Source organism: Entelurus aequoreus, linkage group LG08 (genome assembly GCF_033978785.1).
Source record: "Entelurus aequoreus isolate RoL-2023_Sb linkage group LG08, RoL_Eaeq_v1.1, whole genome shotgun sequence".
Lineage (NCBI taxonomy): Eukaryota > Metazoa > Chordata > Actinopteri > Syngnathiformes > Syngnathidae > Entelurus > Entelurus aequoreus.
In genome coordinates, this window is record NC_084738.1 from 192,779 (window position 1) to 217,527 (window position 24,749).

At 39.4% G+C, this 24,749-nt stretch overlaps 1 protein-coding gene across 1 annotated transcript in view; it reads right to left on the reverse strand.

Moving 5' to 3' along the window:
- The window catches only part of LOC133655273 (atrial natriuretic peptide receptor 1-like), an 87,272-nt gene that overhangs the window by 12,329 nt on the left and 50,194 nt on the right, over positions 1–24,749 (reverse strand). Inside the window, exons 2-9 of the mRNA XM_062055262.1 lie at positions 22,623–22,810; positions 22,439–22,552; positions 16,585–16,720; positions 1,922–2,016; positions 1,725–1,860; positions 1,571–1,655; positions 250–367; positions 105–179 (exon numbers count right to left, since the gene is read on the reverse strand). Of these exons, the coding sequence (XP_061911246.1) occupies positions 105–179; positions 250–367; positions 1,571–1,655; positions 1,725–1,860; positions 1,922–2,016; positions 16,585–16,720; positions 22,439–22,552; positions 22,623–22,810 (947 nt within the window). The remainder of the gene's footprint in view (positions 1–104; positions 180–249; positions 368–1,570; positions 1,656–1,724; positions 1,861–1,921; positions 2,017–16,584; positions 16,721–22,438; positions 22,553–22,622; positions 22,811–24,749) is intronic.

Genomic DNA, 24,749 nt, shown 5'->3' on the forward strand with positions numbered 1-24,749 from the left:
CCGCTACTGCAGTAACTCCGCCCTCTGGTGGCTGATCATTGTAGCGTACTCAATGATGCATAAGTTGCCATATAGACTTTTTTCACAGGCGAAATCCTGCTGACCTTGTAGTATCCGGTCTTTGCAAAAACCTGCACGTGTCCGTCAGTCGTCATCAGGGAGCCGTAGTTCGAGCCCCTCTGTTGACAAACACAACGTGGTCACGTGACGCCACCGTGTGACGTGGCCACGGAGACAAGGTGCACAGACCAGAGACAATGTGACCCTGCTGCCGCTTCGGAGCACTTTGTCCAGGTTGCTCATGTTGATGTCGTCCCAGGAAATCCTCCAGAGCTGAGCCACCAACTCCTTCTCCAGCATCATCTTCCTGCAGCAGGAACCCACAACACAACAGTGCCTTATCCACTTGCTCCACTCGGGGCGACGCAGCGCCTTTGGTGCCGGGCACAGAGAGAGTAAGGCCAACTCCGTTTTCATAGTTGGGACGAAACATGGCGCCCTGTAGCCACGTGAGGGGCTTGGCCAGATGATCTCCTAAACGATTGGTCAAAAGCCTCTCACGTGACTACAGGGCGCCATGTTTGGTCCCAATTTTGAAACCGTGCTGGCCCGTCTCGTCAGAGGGACAGCTGAAGTAAATGAGTCGACTGAGTCGAAGCCTTCCAGATGGTCTAATGGCAAAATTTATATTTTAGTCATCTCTTGTCTAAACCACAATTTTAGCCTAAATGTTTGTGTAGTGCTTCTTCTCCTTAGCTGCTTGTGTCTGGGTTTTGTCAGGGTTAGGGTTTATGGCCTTGGTGCGTTCTTGGACCCCATTGGAAATGTCTCCAAACCCCCGCCTTTCCCAAAGCAGATATAATCATCTTGAAGACGTATTTGTCTCTCTCACCCTTTCTGCCTTCTTCTTCCTTCTGTAGCAGCATAAACATTCCTCTTATGTAAGTTAATTTTACATGAAATCTCAAATAAGTACACTACCGTTCAAAAGTTTGGGGTCACATTGAAATGTCCTTATTTTTTAAGGAAAAGCACTGTACTTTTCAATGAAGATAACTTTAAACTAGTCTTAACTTTAAAGAAATACACTCTATACATTGCTAATGTGGTAAATGACTATTCTAGCTGCAAATGTCTGGTTTTTGGTGCAATATCTACATAGGTGTATAGAGGCCCATTTCCAGCAACTATCACTCCAGTGTTCTAATGGTACAATGTGTTTGCTCATTGGCTCAGAAGGCTAATTGATGATTAGAAAACCCTTGTGCAATCATGTTCACACATCTGAAAACAGTTTAGCTCGTTACAGAAGCTACAAAACTGACCTTCCTTTGAGCAGATTGAGTTTCTGGAGCATCACATTTGTGGGGTCAATTAAACGCTCAAAATGGCCAGAAAAAGAGAAATTACATCTGAAACTCGACAGTCTATTCTTGTTCTTAGAAATGAAGGCTATTCCACAAAATTGTTTGGGTGACCCCAAACTTTTGAACGGTAGTGTACTTCAAAAGATTGTTTTCTCTGGACATTTCTTTATTGGAAAGGGACAATTCCAGAACAATTGTCTCACCTGTAGATGAAGATGGCGACAGTGAGGCTCATGGTGAGGATGAAGACGACCACAATGGAGACCATCTGGTGGATGGTGATTGTTTCTGTCGAATCAAATATCACGTTAGGAGACGCAGCAACGTGTCAGCGTGTGGTGATGATTGATGCATTACTGGTCAGGCAAACAGGATTGTCGTTCTTGAAGCCGCACACGGGAATGTCAGGGGGACAAACTCCACCCAGCCAGTGTAGCGACGTTCCCGGAATGGCAGTCAGCTGCTCCTCCAGACTGTTGTACACCAGAACCATCTGGAAAGAACAACAATCACTGAAAGTGTGTGTGCGTGCGTGTGCGTGTGTGTGTGTGTACCTGGAAAGCACTGTTGTTTGTGTCTATCATGTCCCACAGAGCAAAGTCAGTCTCTCTGTCTCCATTTTCGTCCAGCTGTAATGTCCCAGTCACACCTGAGGACATGAAGGTCATGTGTGTTCATCTTGCCGTTCAACTTCTTCACCAAGAGCATCGACAACAATAACATCAACAACCAAAATATCAACAATAACATCAGCAACCAAAGTATCAACAATAACATCAACAACCAAAGTATCAACAATAACATCAACATTGAAATCATCAACAACATTAACAATAACATCAATAAAGAGAACAATAACAGCAACAATAAAAATAACAATAATACTTACACTAACAATAACAACATCAACGTTATTAAATACAACAACAACATTAACATCCACAACATTAAATATGATAACATTAAATATAAAAATAATAACAACACTATCAATAACAACAACATTAAATATAACATTAACAACAATAGCAACATTAGCTATAAAATCAACAACGCCAACAAAATTAAAGAACAATAATAACAAAACTAACAATAACAACATCATCAACTTTAAATATTACAACAACATTAACAATAACATCAACAACACTAACAAAATTAAATATAACAATAATGACAACACTAACAATAACAACATTAAATTCAACAACAACTTTAACAACGACACCCACAACATTAATTAAAACAACAATAACAACAACAACATTAAATGTAACAAACAATTAACAACAATACTAACAACATTAAGAATAACATCAATACCAACAACATTAACAACACCAACAACATTTAATATACTAACAATACCAACAACATTAAATATGACAAAAACAAATACAACAACATTAGCAACAACAAAACAATCAACAACATTAAATATAACATTAACATCAACATAACAACATTAAATACTATATAACAACAATATTAAATATAACAACAACATTAACAATAACATCAACACCAACAACATTAACAACAACGCCAAATACCATTAAATACTGTTTAACAACAATAATAACATTTACACTAGCAATTACAAAACAATCAACAACATTAAATGTAACAACAATACCAACAACATTAAGAATAACATCAACACCAACAACAACAGTAAATATAAATCAAAAACATTTAAAACAACAACATTAACAACAATATCAACAGCATTAACATCAACACCAACAACATTAACAACAACACCAACAATATTAAATATAAATCAACAACATTTAAAACAACAACAACAATACCAACAGCATTAACATCAACACCAACAACACTAACAACAACAACATTAAATACTGTATAACAACAATAACCACAACATTAAATATAACAGGAACAACACAAACAATAACAATATCATCAACAATAATAAATATAACTATATTAACAATAACATCAACAACTAAAACATTAAATATGACACTAATAACAACAACATTAAATATAACAACAACACTATCAATAACAAAATCATCAACAATATTAAATATAACAACAGATTTTAAAACAATACCAACAACATAAACAATAACATCAACACCAACATTAGATATGTCACAATTATGCCAACAAAATAAAATACTGTGTAACAACAATAACAACAACAACATTAAATGTAACAACAACAGCAACACTAACAATAGCAAAACCATCAATAACATTCAATATAACAACAATATTGACAACACCAACAGCATTAAATATGACAATAATAACAACATTAAATACAACAACAACACTAACAATGACAAAACCATCAACAATATTAAATATAACAACATTAAAGACAATACCAACAACATTAACAATAACATCAAGACCAACAAAATAAAGTATGATAGCAATAACATCATTAAATATAATAACACTAAAAATGACAAAACCATCAACAATATTAAATATAACAACATTAACAACAATACCAACAACATTAAGTATGACAATATCAACAACATTAAATACAACAACAACACTAACAATGACAAAACCATCAACAATATTAAACACAATATTAATAACAACATACTAAACAATAACATCAACACCAACAACATTAAGTATGACAATAATAACATTAACATTAACATCATCCTCGCTCATCTATGCGGACTGGACACTGGCCGAGAGTTGGTGGGCGGCCGAGGGTGGAGTCGGCTCTCTTGGTTGCTTTGTTGGGTTTGCTCCTGTCTCTGGCCATGCTCCCTCCACCCCAGCAGACGATAGGGTGGAACACCGTAGAGGCCACCACAGTGTATATGTTTTACTTTTGTGGCTGTGTGTAGAAGTGGCAGATGGTTGCATCAGCTCTGCTCTTTTAATGTATTTAATGTCCAGAGGTGGGACCAAGTCATTGCTTTGCGAGTCACAAGTAAGTCTCAAGTCTTTGCCCTCAAGTCTCGAGTCAAGTCCCGAGTCAAGACAGGCAAGTCCCGAGTCAAGTCCGAAGTCAAGACTGGAAAGTCTCAAGTCAAGTCACAAGTCCTGCATTTTGAGTTTCGAGTCCTTTTAAGTCCTTTTAACCACAGACTAATATTTTTACACAGATTGTGTATGCTTTTAAACCGCTGTATTTATTTATTAAAACAAGTGCATTTGAAATAGCAGGAAAAAAATAGTACTGACATTGCAATTCATAATAGCACCATTAACCAGTCATTTTAATAGTTTAAACAATTTTAAACATTTAACTCATTCCTTTACAGAATAAACACATTTGCAAAAACAAGTGCAACTGTACTTATTTGTACAAAAGTGTTAACATTGTATTTCCATGGCATATTGCATTCTAACTAGTTCCACTGCAGTTTCTATTCTGTTCTTACCTTATCTCATTGATCTCATCTCATACTGTATGTGTATTTATGTGTGCGTACACATGAAAAACATAACAAATACATGAAAATATCAATGAACAGAGTTGTACTTTTTAGATGTCAGGGCCCTATGCAATATGTACACATATTCTTAATATAGTATACATTTTAACTGACCTTTATTTGACTATGTTTGTCTTTTTGTAGGTGGCTAAAATATGCGGTGCTGCTGACCGCCGTCTAACGTTGTGTTACTGTGTGTGATACATTGACTAACGTAACGTTAAGTATAGGTACCTCATGCAACCCTGCTTAAAAAAATCACTTGACAAAAAGTATGAATAAGGAAGCAAACTGCAGTGGACGCAACATATTGCTGTGTTTGAAATGATGTTATAACCATAGACATCTTATAAGTAGACGCAGTATTGGTTGCTGTGACGCGAGCAAATTGCATCTTGAAGTGGTGATGAGGAGCCGGCGAGCAGCCTAAACTGACAGTTGACAGGTAGAAAACAAAGATGCCGGGCTGGTGTTCAGCGTTTTCCTGCTCAAATGAGCGGACTGTTGAAAATAGGAATCGGGGGATTACTTTTCACAAGTAAGATTTAACATTAATGTACTTTTGGTTGTATTTTATGAAAATAACATTACCACAGAGTTAAGAAGGAGCAAAGATCTTCAATATTTGTATGTGAAAATCACAAACAAATCTTCTGGGGGAGGATGACGCCCCTACAGGGGTTTGGTTTACAAACTTTCAGCCCCACCTAAAACAAAATTCACCAGCCGCCACTGATTATGATGCATTCTCATTTTAGGCAAAATATAAGACAATACTTTCTTAACAGTATAATTGTAACCAGGAATAAGTCTTCAAGTAACAATATTCAAATACTAACATTGTTGGGTAAGACAGCATTTGGATTTATTCTGAATCCAGTGAAACAGATTGGTGGTTTTAGCTGATATAAAGACTTTCAGGTGTTTATATATGTTTAAGTATTTGGCAGACACTTTTATCCAAAGCGACATACATAAAAAATACATATATAACTATCACTGTAAACATTATCATTTAAGGGAAGAATGTAATACAAAATATCAATACAAAGTGTCAAGATAGAATAAACTCTCTGCTGCTGCAGCAACAGAGATACGGTCTATAAGATATATAGATATCTAATGTATTCATACATTGTTTATGTAGGATATACGCATGTATATATAACGTAATTATATTGTTTCTTCAACTTAAAAATAGCTGACCGTTTTTTTCCCCCTTCTCTGGGCTTATATTCCCAGTTTTGATCTCGGACGTCTGGTCACTTATAGCATATAAGAATATTCTATTACTGTTAAGCAAACTATGAATAATAAAACATGTGTCCGTTATCATAGCTACACGTATGACAAAAAAGCGCGTGAAAACGAGTGGTATTCAGTGAGGTAAAATGAATTAAATGCGCTGACAGTTCATTGCTCCTGCCAAATGAATTGCACTGAGTGGAGCGGATCACCACTCCAAGATGGCGGCCCCGCGTCTCGTCTGCGCCAGTAAGCAGTAGTGCTCGATGCTGCGTCTACTTATAAGATGTCTATGGTTATGACGTTAGCAGTGAGTTTACAGCCTCACTGATTTAACTACACAGCAAATAAAAGTCATGTTACTTAGCCAATAAACGTTAGCTTACATTCAAAACTTACCCTTCTTTGTGCAACTTCAAATGTCGAACGAAGTTGGAAGTTGTTGCGTCTCCGTCTGTAATATTCGAACTGCGTGATTTGCATCCGGCAATTCGTTTTTTGTTGACCAAGTCGTAGTTTTTATACCCGAACGAAACCAACTTTGGTATAAATCTTTCTCACTGGCGCGTTGTTTGACAACTCTTGTTCATTGGTTGTCCTGCAATTTCATTGTATGAATGCTGTGTGATGAAAACAATGTAGATCTAATTTGATTGGCTGTTGTACTGAGAGCACACACGCTGACACGCAGCACACACGCTGATAGACAGACACGTACAAAATGAAAGCTACGGAGCGCTCCCAAATAACTTTTTAAACTTTAGGTTTTGGGGAAAGTAGCAAGTCATGTCAAGTCAAAAGGCTCAAGTCCAAGTGAAGTCACAAGTCATTGATGTTAAAGTCTAAGTCGAGTTGCAAGTCTCTTTACATTTTGTCAAGTCGAGTCTAAAGTCATCAAATTCATGACTCGAGTCTGACTCGAGTCCAAGTCATGTGACTCGAGTCCACACCTCTGTTAATGTCCCTTGTGTTCTTTGATGTTTCCCTCTTACACACATGTTTATGTGTACTATGGCTATGAGTTTTTTCTTCTTCTTTGGCCTCAGTCTGGACCCCCTCTCCAGGGGCCCAGGCTTAGACTGAAATTTTTTTTTTCTCACCCTCCACCCCAGCGTTTACCTGTTTCTCACCTTTTTTGTAAGGGGCGGCGGAAGTTGGCAGACCCGTCAGCGATCCTGTTCTGTCTCCCTGTAATGTTTGTCTGCTCTTTAATGGGATTGTGCTAAAAATCTTAATTTCCCCTCTGGGATTAATAAAGTATTTCTGATTCTGATGATTCTGAAATACAACAACAACAACACTAACAATGACTAAACCATCGACAATATTAAATATAACAAAATTAACAACAATACCAACAACATTAACAATAACATAAACACCAACAACATTAGATATGTCAATAATAACAATGACATTAAATATAACAACACTAACAATGACACAACCATCAACAATATTAAATATAACAACATTAAAAACAATAACAACATACTTAACAATAACATTAACACCAACAACATTAAGTATGACAATAATAACAACATTAAATATGACAACAGCATTAACAATGACACAACCATCAACAATATTAAGTATAACTGTCATGTCTGTGTTGATCTTGTTTTTGTTTTGCTTGGTTTTTGGACACTTTTTAGTTCCTGGTTTCACTTCCTGGTTTTGTTTTGTTTCCATGGTTACTCATTAGTTTCACCTGTTCCACGTTTGGACTCACACACACCTGTCTCACGTTTTCACATTGTCATGTCACGCACCTGTTCACAGTTAGTCACGCACCTGTTTTCACTTATCATGTCACTATATAGGCTTTTCTGTTTCTGTTGTTCGTCCTGGCGACATCACCCATTCATGCCATGTCCACAGTTCCTTGTCACGTTAGTTCTTGTTTCATCTCTTGTCACGTAAGTTTTTGTTTGTTTAATGTTCATAGTTCTCCGCCATTGTGCGCGCCCTTTGTTTTCCTAGTCAAGTTTTTTACCTCCTCTGTGAGCGCCTTTTGTTTGTACCTTTTGTTTGAGTTTATAGTAATAATTAAACTATGTCTTTACCTGCACGCCACGTCCGTTCCAATTCTTTTGCACCACGGGAGAGCAAACCACGCCAAAGACCAAGTCTTGACAGATGTCGCCAGCATAAGAGCTCTCCCGCAAAAAATTTGGACAATTTTGACGAGGCAACGTGGGAGGTCCTCCGCGCGATGGAGGAAGAGACGCTACGTTATTCCTCCGGTAAGCGCAGAGACCTGATGTGGGGGCCAGATGGAAATCTGGTGCCATTGAGCTCCAGTTGGTCCGAGGATGGCGCTGCGTCACCGCAGTCCTGGAAGCGCCGCTCCAGACCAAAGACATCAGGGAAGGCGAGCGGACAGCATGCGGCGCTGCCGCAGGCTCCTCCTACTCCGGGCGGAAGCAGGTTACTGCCAGCTCCACAGCTCCAAAATGACATCACAGACCAGGATTTTTTTTTTCTGAACTCTTTTTCTTTTGATCATCCGCCTCCAGCCAAAGACTCTAAAAACATGATAAGACATTACCAGGACATGTTTTTAGAAATCAGATCCTGTCAATCCAAGCCACCCAAATTCCATGCCCCGCCCCCCAGGACTCAAGCCACGCCCAAGTCACACTTTTTTTTTTCACCCACAAGATCCCAGGTACAAGAAGAAAGACATTTTGGACAATTTAGAGGGGAGGATTCTGCCCTCCTCCTGAACCCCCTCCGCCCACCCCAAAAGACGGTTCCAGACCGCGGGGAGCGCGTCTGGGATCCGCTCCTTGAGGGGGGGGCTAGGGCTGGGAATTGTTCAGGTGGGGTGGCTCAGCATCGTCACGCCAAGCCACAGCCTCCAGCACGACCACCACCACCTGTCTTTCGACCTGCCAAGCCACAGCCACCAGCACGACCCCCACCACCAGTCTTTCGTCACGCCAAGCCACAGCTTCCAGCACGACCCCCACCACCTGTCTTTCGACCTGCCAAGCCACAGCCACCAGCACGACCGCCACCACCAGTTTTTCGACCATGCCAAGATCCACCTGCTCCACGCCCAGCTCCACGCCAAGCGCCACCAGTACCTGCTCCACGCCAAGCGCCACCAGTACCTGCTCCACGCCAAGCGCCACCAGTACCTGCTCCACGCCAAGCGCCGCCAGTACCTGCTCCACGCCAAGCGCCGCCAGTACCTGCTCCACGCCAAGCGCCGCCAGTACCTGCTCCACGACGCCAAGTGCCGCCAGTCGCAGCTTCACGACGCCAAGTGCCGCCAGTCGCAGCTTCACGACGCCAAGTGCCGCCAGTCGCAGCTTCACGACGCCAAGTGCCGCCAGTCGCAGCTTCACGACGCCAAGTGCCGCCAGTCGCAGCTTCACGACGCCAAGTGCCGCCAGTCGCAGCTTCACGACGCCAAGTGCCGCCAGTCGCAGCCCCACGCCGCCAAGTGCCGCCAGTCGCAGCCCCACGCCGCCTAGTGCCGCCCGTCGCAGCCCCACGCCGCCAAGTGCCGCCCGTCGCAGCCCCACGCCGCCAAGTGCCGCCCGTGGCTGCCTCACGCCAAGACCAAAGCCAAGACCAAGACCCGCCAAGTGACCAAGACCAAGACCCGCCAAGTGACCAAGACCAAGACCCGCCAAGTGACCAAGACCAAGACCCGCCAAGTGACCAAGACCCGCCAAGTGACCAAGACCCGCCAAGTGACCAAGACCCGCCAAGTGACCAAGACCCGCCAAGTGACCAAGACCCGCCAAGTGACCAAGACCCGCCAAGTGACCAAGACCCGCCAAGTGACCAAGACCAAGACCCGCCAAGTGACCAAGACCCGCCAAGTGACCAAGACCCGCCAAGTGACCAAGACCAAGACCCGCCAAGTGACCAAGACCGAGACCAAGTCCAAGCACCGCCACGCCAAGACCAACCACGCCAAGACCAACCACGCCAAGTCCAAGACCAACCACGCCAAGTCCAAGTCCAAGACCAACCACGCCAAGTCCAAGACCAAGACCCACGCTGCCAAGACCATGACCCACGCTACCAAGACCGCCAAGGCCAAGACCACCCACGCCAAGACAAAGACCCCCCACGCCAAGCTTCGCCGCCTGACGCACCACGCCAAGCTTCGCCGCCTGACGCACCACGCCAAGCTTCGCCGCCTGACGCACCACGCCAAGCTTCGCCGCCTGACGCACCACGCCAAGCTTCGCCGCCTGACGCACCACGCCAAGCTTCGCCGCCTGACGCACCAAGCCAAGCTTCGCCGCCTGCCACGACAACGCGCCCACCTCCTCGTCGGCCAAGGATGTGGCCATTCCATGGGCGTCCGCCACGCCAGGTGCGCCGACCTCCTCGTCTGCCAAGGATGTGGCCATTCCCAGGTCGCCCACCTCGTCAGGTTCAGCGGCGGTCTACCCGCCGCCGCCACCTGACTCTGCCCCGGTGGATTCAGGGACACCTGGTCTGGCGACCCACCGCCATGTCCCCCTCCCTCCCTCCCATGACTCTTGATCCTGTTTTGTGTTTTGTTTTTTGGACATCTGGGATCTGTCCGTAAGGGGGGGGCTCTGTCATGTCTGTGTTGATCTTGTTTTTGTTTTGCTTGGTTTTTGGACACTTTTTAGTTCCTGGTTTCACTTCCTGGTTTTGTTTTGTTTCCATGGTTACTCATTAGTTTCACCTGTTCCACGTTTGGACTCACACACACCTGTCTCACGTTTTCACATTGTCATGTCACGCACCTGTTCACAGTTAGTCACGCACCTGTTTTCACTTATCATGTCACTATATAGGCTTTTCTGTTTCTGTTGTTCGTCCTGGCGACATCACCCATTCATGCCATGTCCACAGTTCCTTGTCACGTTAGTTCTTGTTTCATCTCTTGTCACGTAAGTTTTTGTTTGTTTAATGTTCATAGTTCTCCGCCATTGTGCGCGCCCTTTGTTTTCCTAGTCAAGTTTTTTACCTCCTCTGTGAGCGCCTTTTGTTTGTACCTTTTGTTTGAGTTTATAGTAATAATTAAACTATGTCTTTACCTGCACGCCACGTCCGTTCCAATTCTTTTGCACCACGGGAGAGCAAACCACGCCAAAGACCCAGTTATGACAATAACAACATTAACAATAACAACATACTTAACAATAACATCAACACCAACAACATTAAGTATGACAATAATAACAACATAAAATATGAGAACAACATTAACAATGACACAACCATCAACAATAATAAATATAACAACATTAACAACAATAACAACATACTTAACAATAACATCAACACCAACAACATTAAGTATGACAATAATAACAACATTAAATATGACAACAACACTAACAATGACACAACTATCAACAATATTAAATATAACAACATTAACAACAATAACAACATACTTAACAATAACATCAACACCAAGAAGATTAAATATGACAATAATAACATTAATTATAACAACAACACTAACAATGACAAAACCGTCAACAATATTAAATATAACAACATTAACAACAATGCCAACAACATTAACAATAACATAAACACCAACAACATTAGATATTTCAATAATAACAATAACATTAAATATAACACCCCCCGCGACCCTAAAAGGGACAAGTGGTAGAAAATGGATGGATGGATAACAACAACACTAACAATGACACAACCATCAACAACATTAAATATTACAACAACATCAACTGCTAACTTAGACAAACTGTATTGATCCTCAAGGGAAATTGTTTGTTTGCGCAAGGAGGACATGAGGACAGGAGACGGGCCATTCGACACTGCTGGTGCAAAAATGTCCCGCTCCCATTTCATCAAGACCCGGAATGGATGCTGAACCTGAGACCTGTTGCCTGGCAACCGGCAGCTTGTAAATCAAAGATTAGGAACATTACGTCCGCTGTCTGAGCGGGACGCTCAACAAGAAGTGAACACATCAGTAAAAGAGCACAATGAGATTTGGCCAGGGGGCGGGGCCACTGCAGAGGTGAAGTGACGGATGTCCTCTGGGAGGACAAAGAGACATCTGTGACACATGACGCTCTGCTTTTACACGATTACATTGCAGCTTCTTTCTGGGGTTCAAGTGGCGCACAGCAGGGGGCTGACAGTACAAGTGCTGGGATTACGCAGACATAGGCTCCGCCTCCTTGTGACTCTTACTCGCCATGTGCGTTATTAGGTATTATTGTCTGTCATTTTGTCTCCAGCAATGTTCAAATTCAGCCTGAAAACTCTTTCATTACTGATTTTAAACTAATTATGATTGTTTTTATGATGATTGTATTTTCTGATATTGTACGTGTAATGGTGTGTAATGGTATGCAATTATGTGCAAAGGTGTGTTATACTACTGTATGTAATAATAAACAGTAATCATGTGAAATAGTGTGTAATAATGAGTAATGTGTGTTATGGTATGTAATAAAGTAATATGATATAGTGTGTAATAAAGTGCAATAGTGTTATTTTTGTGTTATGTAATAATGTGTAATAGTGTTAAACATTTTGAATAATTTGCTATAGTGTGTAATAAAGTGCACTAGCGTGTTATAGTGTGCAATCGAGTGTCAAAGTATATAATAATGTGTAATAGTGTGTTATAGTATGTAATAATGTGTAGTAGTGTGTTATGCAATGTAATAATGTGTAATAGTGTGTTATAGTATGTAATAATGTGTAGTAGTGTGTTATACAATGTAATATTGTGTAATAGAGTGCTATAGTATGTAATAATGTGTAGTAGTGTGTTATGCAATGTAATAATGTGTAATAGTGTGTTATAGTATGTAATAATGTGTAGTAGTTCGTTAGAGTATGTAATAAAGTGTAACAGTGTGTTACAGTGTGATAGTGTGTAATTATGTGCAATAGTGTTGTGTATGTATTACGTAATAATGTGTAATAGTGTAGAAATGTGTGTTATGTTATGTAATAAAGTTTAATGGTGTGCATTAGTGTTGTCATATGTAATAATGTGCAATAGTCTAAACATGTGTAATTACGTGTAATAGTGTAGAATAATGTATAATGGTGTGCAATAGTATGCAATGACGTGTAATATTGTGTAACAATGTGCAATAGTGTTGTAGTTTGTCATAAAGTGTAATATAGTATGTATTAATGTGTAATAGTGTTGTAGTATGTGTAATAAAGTAATGTGTGTTATAGTATGTAATAAAGTGTAACAGTGTGTTGTAGTATATAGTAATTTGTAATAGTGTGGAATAATGTGCAATAGTGTTGTAGTATATAATAATGTGTAATAGTATGTAATAACTTCTAATAGTGTGCAATAAAGTGTAATCATGTAGAATAATGTGTAATCCTATGTTATTACATTATAATGTGTACTAGTGTGTAACGTGTAATAGCACATGTAATAAAGTGTAATAATGGGTAATAGGGTGTAATAGTATGTAATAATGTGTTATTGTGTGTAATATTGTTTTAGTGTGTTATAGTATATAATAATTTCTAATAGGGTGTATAAATGTGCAATAGTGTTGTAGCATGTAATAATATGTAATAGTGTGTAATAGTGTGTAATAATATTTAGTAGTGTTGTAGTATGCAATAATGTGTAATAGTATGTAATAGCGTGTAATAAAGTGTAATAGTGTATAATAATGTGTAATCTTATGTAAAGATGTGTAACAGTGTGTAACAGTGTGTAACGTGTAATAGTGTGTTATAGTACATGTAATAAAATGTGTTAGTGAGGGATAATGTGTAATAGTATGTGGTAATGTGTAATAGTGTGTAATAATGTGTAATAGTGTGTTATATGATGTGTAATAAAGTGTAATGTATGCAATAGTGTGTTATATGATGTGTAATAAAGTGTAATGTATGAAATAGTGTGTTATATGATGTGTAATAAAGTGTAATGTATGCAATAGTGTGTTATTGTATGTTTAATAAAGTGTAATGTATGCAATAGTTTGTTATAATATGTAATATTGTGTAAAAGTGTAGTAGTTTGTTATAAAGATGTGATAAATTGTAATGTATGTAATAGTGTGTTATAGTATATAATATCGTTTAATAATGTGCAATAGTGTTGTAGTATATGTAATAGTGTAATGTGTAATAGTGTATAATAATGTGTACTAGTGTGTATAGTGTAATAGTGTGTTATAGAATGTGTAATACAGTGTGTTAGTGTGTAATGTGTAATAATATGCAATAATGTGTAATAGTGTGTAATAATGTGTAATAGTGTGTTATAGAATGTGTAATGAAGTGTAATGTATGCAATAGTGTGTTATAGTATGTAATATTGTGTAACTGTGTAATAGTGGGTTATAAAGGTGTAATAAAGTGTAATGTATGCAATAGTGTGTTATAGTATGTAATATTGTGTAACTGTGTAATAGTGTGTTATAAAAGTGTAATAAAGTGTAATGCATGCAATAGTGTGTTATAGTATGTAATATTGTGTAATATGTACAATAGTGTTGTAGTATATAATATGTGTAACAATATGTAATAATTTGTAATAGTGTATAAAAATGTGTAATCAAATGTAATGTGTACAAGTGTGTAACGTGTAATAGTGTGTTATAGTACGTGTAATAAAGTGTATTAGTGTGTAATAATGTGTAATAGTTGTAATAATTTGTAATATGTAATGTTTAATAGTGCGATATATAATGTGTAATTAAGTGTAATGTATGCAATAATGTGTTACAGTATGTTTAATAAAGTGTAAATGTGTAATATGTAAATGTGTAATGTGTAATAGTGTGTTATAATATGTGTAATTAAGCGTAATGTATGCAATAGTGTGTTGAAGTATTTAATAGGGCTGCAAATCTTTGGGTGTCCCACGATTCGATTCAATAGCGATTCTTGGGGTTACGATTCAATTCAAAATCGATTTTTTTCGATTCAACGCGATTCTCGATTCAAAAATGATATTTTCCCGATTCAAAAGGATTCTCTATTCATTCAATACATAGGATTTCAGCAGGATCTACCCCAGTCTGCTGACATGCAAGCAGAGTAGTAGATTTTTGTAAAAAGCTTTTATAATTGTAAAGGACAATGTTTTATCAACTGATTGAATTAATGTACATTTTTTTAACTATTAAATGAGCCAAAAATATGACTTATTTTATCTTTGTGAAAATATTGGACACAGTGTGTTGTCAAGCTTATGAGATGCGATGCAAGTGTAAGCCACTGTGGCACTATTATACATTTTTTAAATTTTTTATAAATGTCTAATGATAATGTCAATGAGGGATTTTAAATCACTGCTATGTTGAAATTGTAACTAATATTGATACTGTTGTTGATAATATTCATTTTTGTTTCACTACTTTTGGATTGTTCTGTGTCGTGTTTGTGTTTCCTCTCAATTGCTCTGTTTATTGCAGTTCTGAGTGTTGCTGAGTCGGGTTTGGTTTTGGAATTGGATTGCAATGTTATGGTATTGCTGTGTATTGTTTTATTGGATTGATTAATTTAAAAAAAAAATTAAAAATAAAAATAAAAAAATAAAAAAATAAATAAGTAAATAAAAAAAATTACATCGATTTTTTTAAAATGAGAATCGATTCTGAATCGCACAACGTGAGAATTGCAATTCGAATTTGAATCGATTTTTCCCCACACCCCTAGTATGTAATATTGTGTAAATGTGTAATAGGTAGGTTGGAGTTCAAATCCCAGCCGAGTCATACCAAAGACTATAAAAATGGGACCCATAACCTCCCTGCTTGGCACTCAGCATCAAGGGTTGGAGTTGGGGGTTAAATCACCAAAATGATTCCCGGGCGCGGCGCCGCTGCTGCCCACTGCTCCCCAAGGGGATGAGTCAAATGCAGAGGACAAATTTCACCACATCTAGTGTGTGTGTGACAATCATTGGTACTTTAATCTTTAATCTTTAATCTAGTGTGTTATAATATGTGTAATAAAGTTTAAGGTATGCAAGAGTTTGTTATAGTATGTAATATTGTTTAAATGTGTAATAGTGTGTTATAAAATGTGTAATAAAGTGTAATGTATGCAATATTGTGTTATAGTATGTTATAATATGTAACAGTGTGTAATAGTGGAGTCATTTTGTATTATTGTGTGTAATAGTGCAATAGTGTGCTGTTGTGTGCTGAGCCGCACGTCAACACAAATCGAGTCAGTTCATTGTAACAATGATGGATGACCGATGATGACGGACACGTAAGACGGTAAAAATACGTCAGTTTGAAGAGCAGAACAAATAAAGCTTCGCCATCGCGTAGCTACTACCTCAATAAACACACACAAACACACACATTTGAAAGGTCGAAGCTAGTGTAACAAGTTAAACTTGATTGTAGAAAGTGTGTTTGTGGGCGAGCGCGTCTCAGTGCTCCACAGCACCAAGCAGTGGGCCATGATGGAACTACTAGTACATGCATGTCCATTACTTGTTACATTACCATCTTTAAGCACTGACCAATGCTAACAATGCTAATGCCAATGCTTGGATACACGTGCTGAGAAGAAGAAGAAGAAACCTTGAAAAGTTCTGTTCCACATCCTCCTGGTGACCACTGTTCCCGGGGGCCGCATTGTGGGCACAGTCATGGTCTCGTTGAGCGCGTGCGTGTACAGCATCAGACCGTCATAGAAGCCTCCAGCGATGATGTTCATCTGGCTCAAACACAAAAGTCACTTTTTAGCACGCTAGCAGCAAGCATTCTGGTGTGCTACCTAGGAATCCCGCCGGTCCACGTGGACTCCAACGGTGCCATGTTTCGGTATCTGGGTCACGCCCGGCTGCCAACACAGCACTTGGGCACTTAGCGATCACTCAAGCAGCACTGGGAGCAGACTTAGCCCAACTACCAACTAAGTTTTGTAATCAATCAGAAATATCCAGCAGCTAAAAGGTGCCAAACACAGGTAAGTGTGGGGAGTGTTTTGCATTTTTCCCATCATACAATGCAGTGGCTTTAAATCGGTGTAATTTTGAATTACATTTTTTTTACAATATGTGCAATGTTCACTGAGCAGATGTTGTTATGTGTGACCATCAGTGTTGGGACTAACGCGTAATTTCTTATATTCAGTAACTCAGTTACCGTTACTACATGATGCAATACTACATAAAAAATAACGTAAAATAACGCAGTATCAGCTAGAAACAGAAGATCTGAGTGTGTTTTATGGGAGCGCTGCAGTGTCGTCCTTCTGAATGTTCTTGTGTCACAAGCCGGAGGCGCGCTCTGTGTGTGTGTGGGTGTGGGTGTGGGGAGGGGAGGGGGGCATGTCTGTGTTTACTAACAACGGAGCCGCAGTCGAGTGTCTTAACATGGAGATATTCTCACTTCTTTTTTTTTGTCGAGCACAAAGAAAATAACATTTTAGTTGAATGTAAGTTGTGTCTTGGATCAAAGATCCCGTCTACTGCCCAAAACAACAATTAAAATCTGCCTGGTTAGGCTTTGTGTATGTCACATGTGCCTTCCTTAGGTGAAGCCAGGTTTACAGCTAAGTTGTAATTATGCTGTTTGTTACTTATATATGTTATGTTGCAACTATTTAAAATAGTTTTGTCAATTTGTTCTGGCCTGAAATACATCGGCCCTTTGTAACATATCTTTGTCTTTGTGTGTTGTATGTAGACCACATTGCTTAGCAGAGTTCAGTGATGCAAATGCATGTCAAGTTGATCAACAGATTGTATTATTCTCCAGTGCAATAACAGTACTGAAATGAAGGCTAAAAGGGCATTAATGGGAGCTTTTTTTTTATTTTTTAAAAAGTTACTTTTCACAGTAACGCATTACTTTTTGGTGTAAGTAACTGAGTTACTTTTGAAATAAAGTAACTAGTAACTGTAACTACCGGTAGTTGCTAGTTTTCAGTAACCAACCCAACCCTGGTGACCATGTGTGTTGACCTTTTGTGTTGGAAAGGCTGTTTGGATTGGGTCATACAAGTAAATACTGTGCACCCTCAACGTAAAATTCATGGCCTTTGGCCTGAGTTACTCACATTGTCCACAAGGCAACGGCAAATTTGTAGCAATTAGACCAGGGGTGTCAAATGTACAGGTTTTATCTGCCAACCGGGAAGAGTTTGCGAAATTTTTGAATGAAAGAAACATCTGTTCTAAATGTGTCCACTAGATGTCACAATAGCAATTATTTGTATCTTTGTAGATGATGCTACATACATATATATAAAAAATAAACCACATGATGTTAGTGCACCAGTTGAGGAAAACTAACAAACTACATAAATAATAGGGCTGCGAATCTTTAAGTGTCCCACGATTCAATTCAATATCGATTCTTGGGGTCACGATTCGATTATAAATCGATTTTTTCCCGATTCAACGCGGTTCTCGATTCAAAAAAGATATTTTTCCTATTCAAAACGATTCTCTATTCATTCAATACATAGGATTTCAGCAGGATCTACCCCAGTCTGCTGACATGCAAGCAGAGTAGTAGATTTTTGTAAAAAACTTTTATAATTGTAAAGGACAATGTTTTATCAACTGATTGCAATAATGTAAATTTGTTTCAACTATTAAATGAACCAAAAATATGACTTATTTTACCTTTGTGAAAATATTGGACACAGTGTGTTGTCAAGCTTATGAGATGCGATGCTAGTGTAAGCCACTGTGACACTATTGTTCTTTTTTTTAATTAATTTTTTTATAAATGTCTAATGATAATGTCAATGAGGGATTTTTAATCACTGCTATGTTGAAATTGTAACTAATATTGATACTGTTGTTGATAATATTCATTTTTGTTTCACTACTTTTGGATTGTTCTGTGTCGTGTTTGTGTCTCCTCTCAATTGCTCTGTTTATTGCAGTTCTGAGTGTTGCTGGGTCGGGTTTGGTTTTGGAATTGGATTCCATTGTTATGGTATTGCTGTGTATTGTTTTGTTGGATTGATTAATTCAAAATAAAAATAAAAAATATTAAAAAAATAAAGAAAAAAAAATACAAATGAAAAAAGAAAAAATCGATTTTGAAAAATGAGAATTGATTCTGAAACGCACAACGTGAGAATCGCGATTTGAATTCGAATCGATTTTTACCCACACCCCTAATAAATAACATCCTGTAATTTGATTTTGATATTTTTTTTTATCTTAACAGATTGAAACTGAACACCAATGAGTTGACTGATGAACATTATCACATCATTTATTCAGAAAGTATAAATAACGACAAATAAAGATAGAATACTATTAACCGCAACATGTAAGCGTAAAAAAAGAACAACAACATTATGATTTGTACAATTTCAGAATGTGCTTGCTCTGTTTTTAAACAAATAAAACAATCGTAAGTTGTCTTTATTTTCAAGTTATCGTGCCGTGATTTTACCAGTCCGGCCCACTTGGGAGTAGATTTTTCTCCATGTGGCCCCCAATCTAAAATTAATTTGACACCCCTAAATTAGATTGTGAGCTATTTCAAATAAAGCTGTTGCACTCCGCGGGCCAATTTCTTTATTAAACTTGTAACGACTTGCGGGCCAAGCTGAAGCCACCCCTGACTTACAGTATGAACACTTTCTGGGGCAAAACAACAAACCATAAACTATACACTACTGCCATCTAATGTTTTGGACATGCAATTGTAATTGCAACTTATTGCCATGAGTACATACAACATAGAAATATGATAATAAAACTCGCATAATCAGCTAATTTCTAAATGTTGCAATAAAAATGTAATATAATTTTTTTTCATCTATCAATATTTATTAACACACACAAAAAGTACTGAAAATTGGTACTGTTGAGTACCGGTAGCGATTCCCAGGTACCGGGAATTGGTACCGTATCGGTTCCAATGTGAACGGTAGCCACCCCTTGTGGTGTGTGTGTGTTAGCTTGTTTATTGCTGTGTTTGTGTGCGATGTGTGGGAACACAACACAATCAGCAGTAAAAGATGAATTAGTGTGTTTGCTCACAATTACGTGTGTGTGTGTGTGTGTGTGTGTGTGTGTGTGTGTGTGAGAGCGCTGTTCACCACATTAGTGTCTCTCAGCTGTCTGCTACTGATTAACTGGCTTTACAATCTGCCCACACACACACACGCACGCACACATGCACACACACACACACTGTGATAAGGGACACGGTGTAGTGCAGTAATGTGATTACTTGTATTGCAGTACAGACCAGAGTGGCTGATAGCAGACTGTTGTAAAGATGAAGTCATGTTAGCTTAGCTTTTAGCACAAATTGTTGTGTGTGTGTGTGTTTGTATTTTTACCCTACTTGAGACATCAAGAAGGAAAAGTACCCTCCATATGAGGACCGGTGAACAAGTTAGGACCGAAATCATGGTCCCAATACGGAAAACCATTGCATCTAATAGAGAGCCAAATGCTAGAGTCTGTGAACATTGCTCCAAAGTCAGGATTTTTTATTTCATTAATGTGCATACAAAAGTAAACATTGACAGGTGCAAAGGCAACAATATATGATAAAACAAGACGGCAGCTTAAGAAGGACTTCCCTATTCATCCCCGTAAAAACCTGCCAGGGTGAACAGCTGATTTTACGACTTCCGGTGCTGACGTAAGACAACCCGCGTCCCATATGTGACCATAGGATGAACAAATACACTACGGTACTAAGACTATAGTGGCCATTGACAGTTAGCTTCTACAGCTGGGTTGCACAAAGTGCGGCACAGGGGCCATCTGTGGTCCGTGACTCCTTTGTCATCGGCCTTAAGCACATTACAAAAAAGACAAAAAATACAGATCTCATTTGCACCCCTGGTGGTCAAATCTATCAAAATTAGGGTGGTCCCAAAAAGGAGGGATTTTTCAAATTGACTGTGTGTCGGTTTTAAAAGTGCCCCCCCTCTGGTCAACATATGAAATAACAAGTGTGTGTAAAAATTTTAAGTGCTCCCGCTCTGGCCAACATATGTAATAACAAGTGTGTGTAAGAAATTGAAATGTGCCCACTTTAGCCAAATTTATTAAAAAAAATAATAAATAAATATGTACTGTATATAGAGACACTGTAATAACTTGAATTAAATAACGAAGATAAAAAAAAACAATTACAAACAATTTAAAAAACATTTTTTTACTTTTTTTAAATCTTTTATCATAGTATGTATATATTATTAATGTTGTAAATACAAATCTTTATATATCTAGAAAGGGTGGTTCTAAAGAGGTAGGCATTTTTCGAAGATATCAAGAAGGTAATAAATACAAGAATGTGTGTGTGTGTGTGTGTGTGTGTGTGTGTGTGTGTGTGTGTGTGTCTGTGTGTGTCTTCTGGCAACACTTACTTAATGGGGACATCGCTCTGTTTACACAGTCACCTGACGGTATGGGGACAAAAAAACAGGTCCTCTAAAGGGAAACCTTTTTAAATGATAGTCAGATCCATTCTAAAGATGCCTAAGTGATTTTTAAGCTTTGGCCCCAAAAAATAAATAAATAAATAAAATAAAATAAAAAAGCTTTGGCCCATAAATTTGGAATACTTTGTTTACGTGTTTCAAATATTGGTAAAAGAGAAAATGAATTTTCTTGAAAAGTGAAACATTTGTTATCCTGGCATTAATAGTACTGTGATTCTGTATGGTATCCATCCTTAGTTAAAACTAATATATTTTTCCAAAAACAAAATCTGGTTTAGTGTTCCTTAGGATGACATTTTCTTACAGCATGATAATCAAACATTATTACCTTAAAATATGATTCACATTCTGAATTTTCCATCCTTCTATATATGGTAGTTGGAGATGCAGACAGCTTCATTACTGCTAAATAGCAGTTTTCAGTAATGTCACAGAAGATGCAGGATTTGCTTTGACATTTAAGTGGTGAAACTTCCTATAAGAGGACAGCTGTAGTGCTTTATTCTGACCATCATGTCATATTTAATTTGAACTTTTTATATTATTTTTATTTTCTAAATTTTTTTAAATGGTCCTCAGTAGTCACGTACAAATTTGTGTGAATTATGCAAAATTATTTAAATTTGGTCCCCATGAACCATATTAACTATTTTTCCCCAGGGTCCCCAGTAAGAATGATCAGCACATTACTTCATCAATCCAGAGATTTAAAGACGTGTATGAGCTAACTGGGCAGTGGCCATTTTACCTCATTTTCTTTATGCCTCCACAACCTGTAGAAAGGGTGGTCCCCACAAGTGATGATCAAAAACTTGGTCCCCATTTCAAATGATAACCAGTATGTGTGTGTGTGTGTGTGTGTGCGTGAGTGTGTGTGTGTGTGTGTGTGTGTGTGTGTGTGTGTGTGTGTGTGTGTGTGTGTGTGTGTGTGTGTGTGTGTGTGTGTGTGTGTGTGTGTATGAGAGGACATGAGACAAAACACAAGTAAAAATAACTAACCAGCGAGTCCTCGATGGTGTAGTTGAACATGGTCTTGGCGTCCACCTTCAGGTTGTGGACAAAGTCCTGGTACTCGGAGTTCTGCGGTTCTTGATACGTGAGGATCTTAACGCTCTGCCGACACACATGGCGCCACATGGTCACCGCGGCGGCACACGTGCGGGTGCTCGGGGGTCACGCGTACCTGGAAGGCCTCCTTGGCGACGGCGTCGTCCTCATCCCCGCGCGCCCAGGGCTGCCTGCGCGTCGATCTGAGGCTCTCGCCAAACACGTCGATGTAGAAGAAGACGTACTGCTCGTGAGGGAGGTCGGCGCGGCGGAAGTGAACCATCAGCTTCCTGAAGACGTCCGGCGAGCAGCAGACGAACATGACTGGACGGGAGACACAGGAAGTGACAATGAACATTGGGAATACGTACGCAGAGTACACGTGGATGTGGCTAGTAATAGCTCAAATGCTAATAATGCTAACAATACTAACCGTTAGCATGGCCATTAGAGGTGTCGAAAAAAATCTATTTTTGAATGAATCGTGATTCTTATTAGAAAGGATTCATAGTCGATTTTTTAAAAATCCAAAATCGATTAAAAAAAAATTTCACATCTGATGAACAGATTTACTTTAGAAAAGAGACATGTGGGATTGTTGCCTAATTTGTATTTGACTTTATTAAATGTTTTTGTAGAATTTTATTAAACAAAACCAATTTTCTTTTGAGTAATATAGAAATTTACCACAGATGTTTGTCTATTTTATGGAAGAATGTAGTTAATCATTGAACTGACACCCAATGTTATTAAATAGCATTGACTTTGGAATCGAGAATCGTTTCTGAATCGAGTCGTTACCGCCCAGAATCGAATCGAATCGTTTGGTGCCCAATTTTGGTCGGACTTTTTTATTCATCCCGATTCTAAATCCATTCATGATTTTCAAAAATAGATTTAGTTTTTAAAAAAAGTGTTAGTTTTTTTATAGGAATCCATTTTTAAAAATAAGTTTTTAGGCCATCGCCCAGCAACCGGAAGGAGCTTTTCTAACCTGTTACCTGCTTTGAAAATGTTTCCTTATAATCGTTATACCAAATAATACGTTGCAAGAATCGGTTGGAATCGAGAATCGATTCTGAATCGAATCTTCACCCCAGCAATCGGAATCGTATCAAATCGTTAGGTGCCCAACATTAGTTTTTGGTGTGTTGTTTCTAATAATTTGGCCAAAGGCGCAAAAATAGCTTGTCCATCCATCCATCCATCCATCCATCCATCCATCTTCTTCCGCTTATCCGAGGTGGGTTCGCGGGGGCAGCAGCCTAAGCAGGGAAGCCCAGACTTTGCTCTCCCCAGCCACTTCGTCCAGCTCTTCCCGGGGGATCCCGAGGCGTTCCCAGGCCAGTCGGGAGACATAGTCTTCCCAACGTGTCCTGGGTCTTTCCTGTGGCCTCCTACCGGTCGGACGTGCCCTAAACACCTCCCTAGGGAGGCGTTCGGGTGGCATCCTGACCAGATGCCCGAACCACCTCATCTGGCTCCCCTCGATGTGGAGGAGCAGCGGCTTTACTTTGAGCTCCCCCCGGATGGCAGAGCTTCTCACCCTATCTCTAAGGGAGAGCCCGGCCACCCGGCGGAGGAAACTCATTTCGGCGGCTTGTACCCGTGATCTTGTCCTTTCGGACATAACCCAAAGCTCATGACCATAAGTGAGGATGGGAACATAGATCGACCGGTAAATTGAGAGCTTTGCCTTCCGGCTCAGCTCTTTCTTCACCACAACGGATCGATACAGCGTCCGCATTACTGAAGACACCGCACCGATCCGCCTGTCGAGAGTATAGAGCTGGTCCACAGTTCCACGACCAGGACGAAAACCACACTGTTCCTCCTGAATCCGAGGTTCGACTATCCGGCGTAGCCTTCTCTCCAGTACACCTGAATAGACCTTACCGGGAAGGCTGAGGAGTGATAAAAATAGCTTGTGTTGTACCTAATAAATTGGCCGCAGGTGCAACTGAGATCGGTAGGTTGTAAGTTCAAACCCCGGCCGAGTCATACCAAAGACTATAAAAATAGTACCCTTTACCTCCCTGCTTGGCACTCAGCATCAAGGGTTGGAATTGGGGGTTAATTCACCAAAAGGATTCCCAAGCGCGGCCACCGCTGCTGCTCACTGCTCCCCTCGCCTCCCAGGGGGTGGAACAAGGGGATGGGTCAAATGCAGAGGGTAATTTCACCACACCTAGTGTGTGTGTGACTATCAGTGGTACTTTAACTTTAACTAACTGTACTCCATGTTTACCTAATCAAGAGAGTC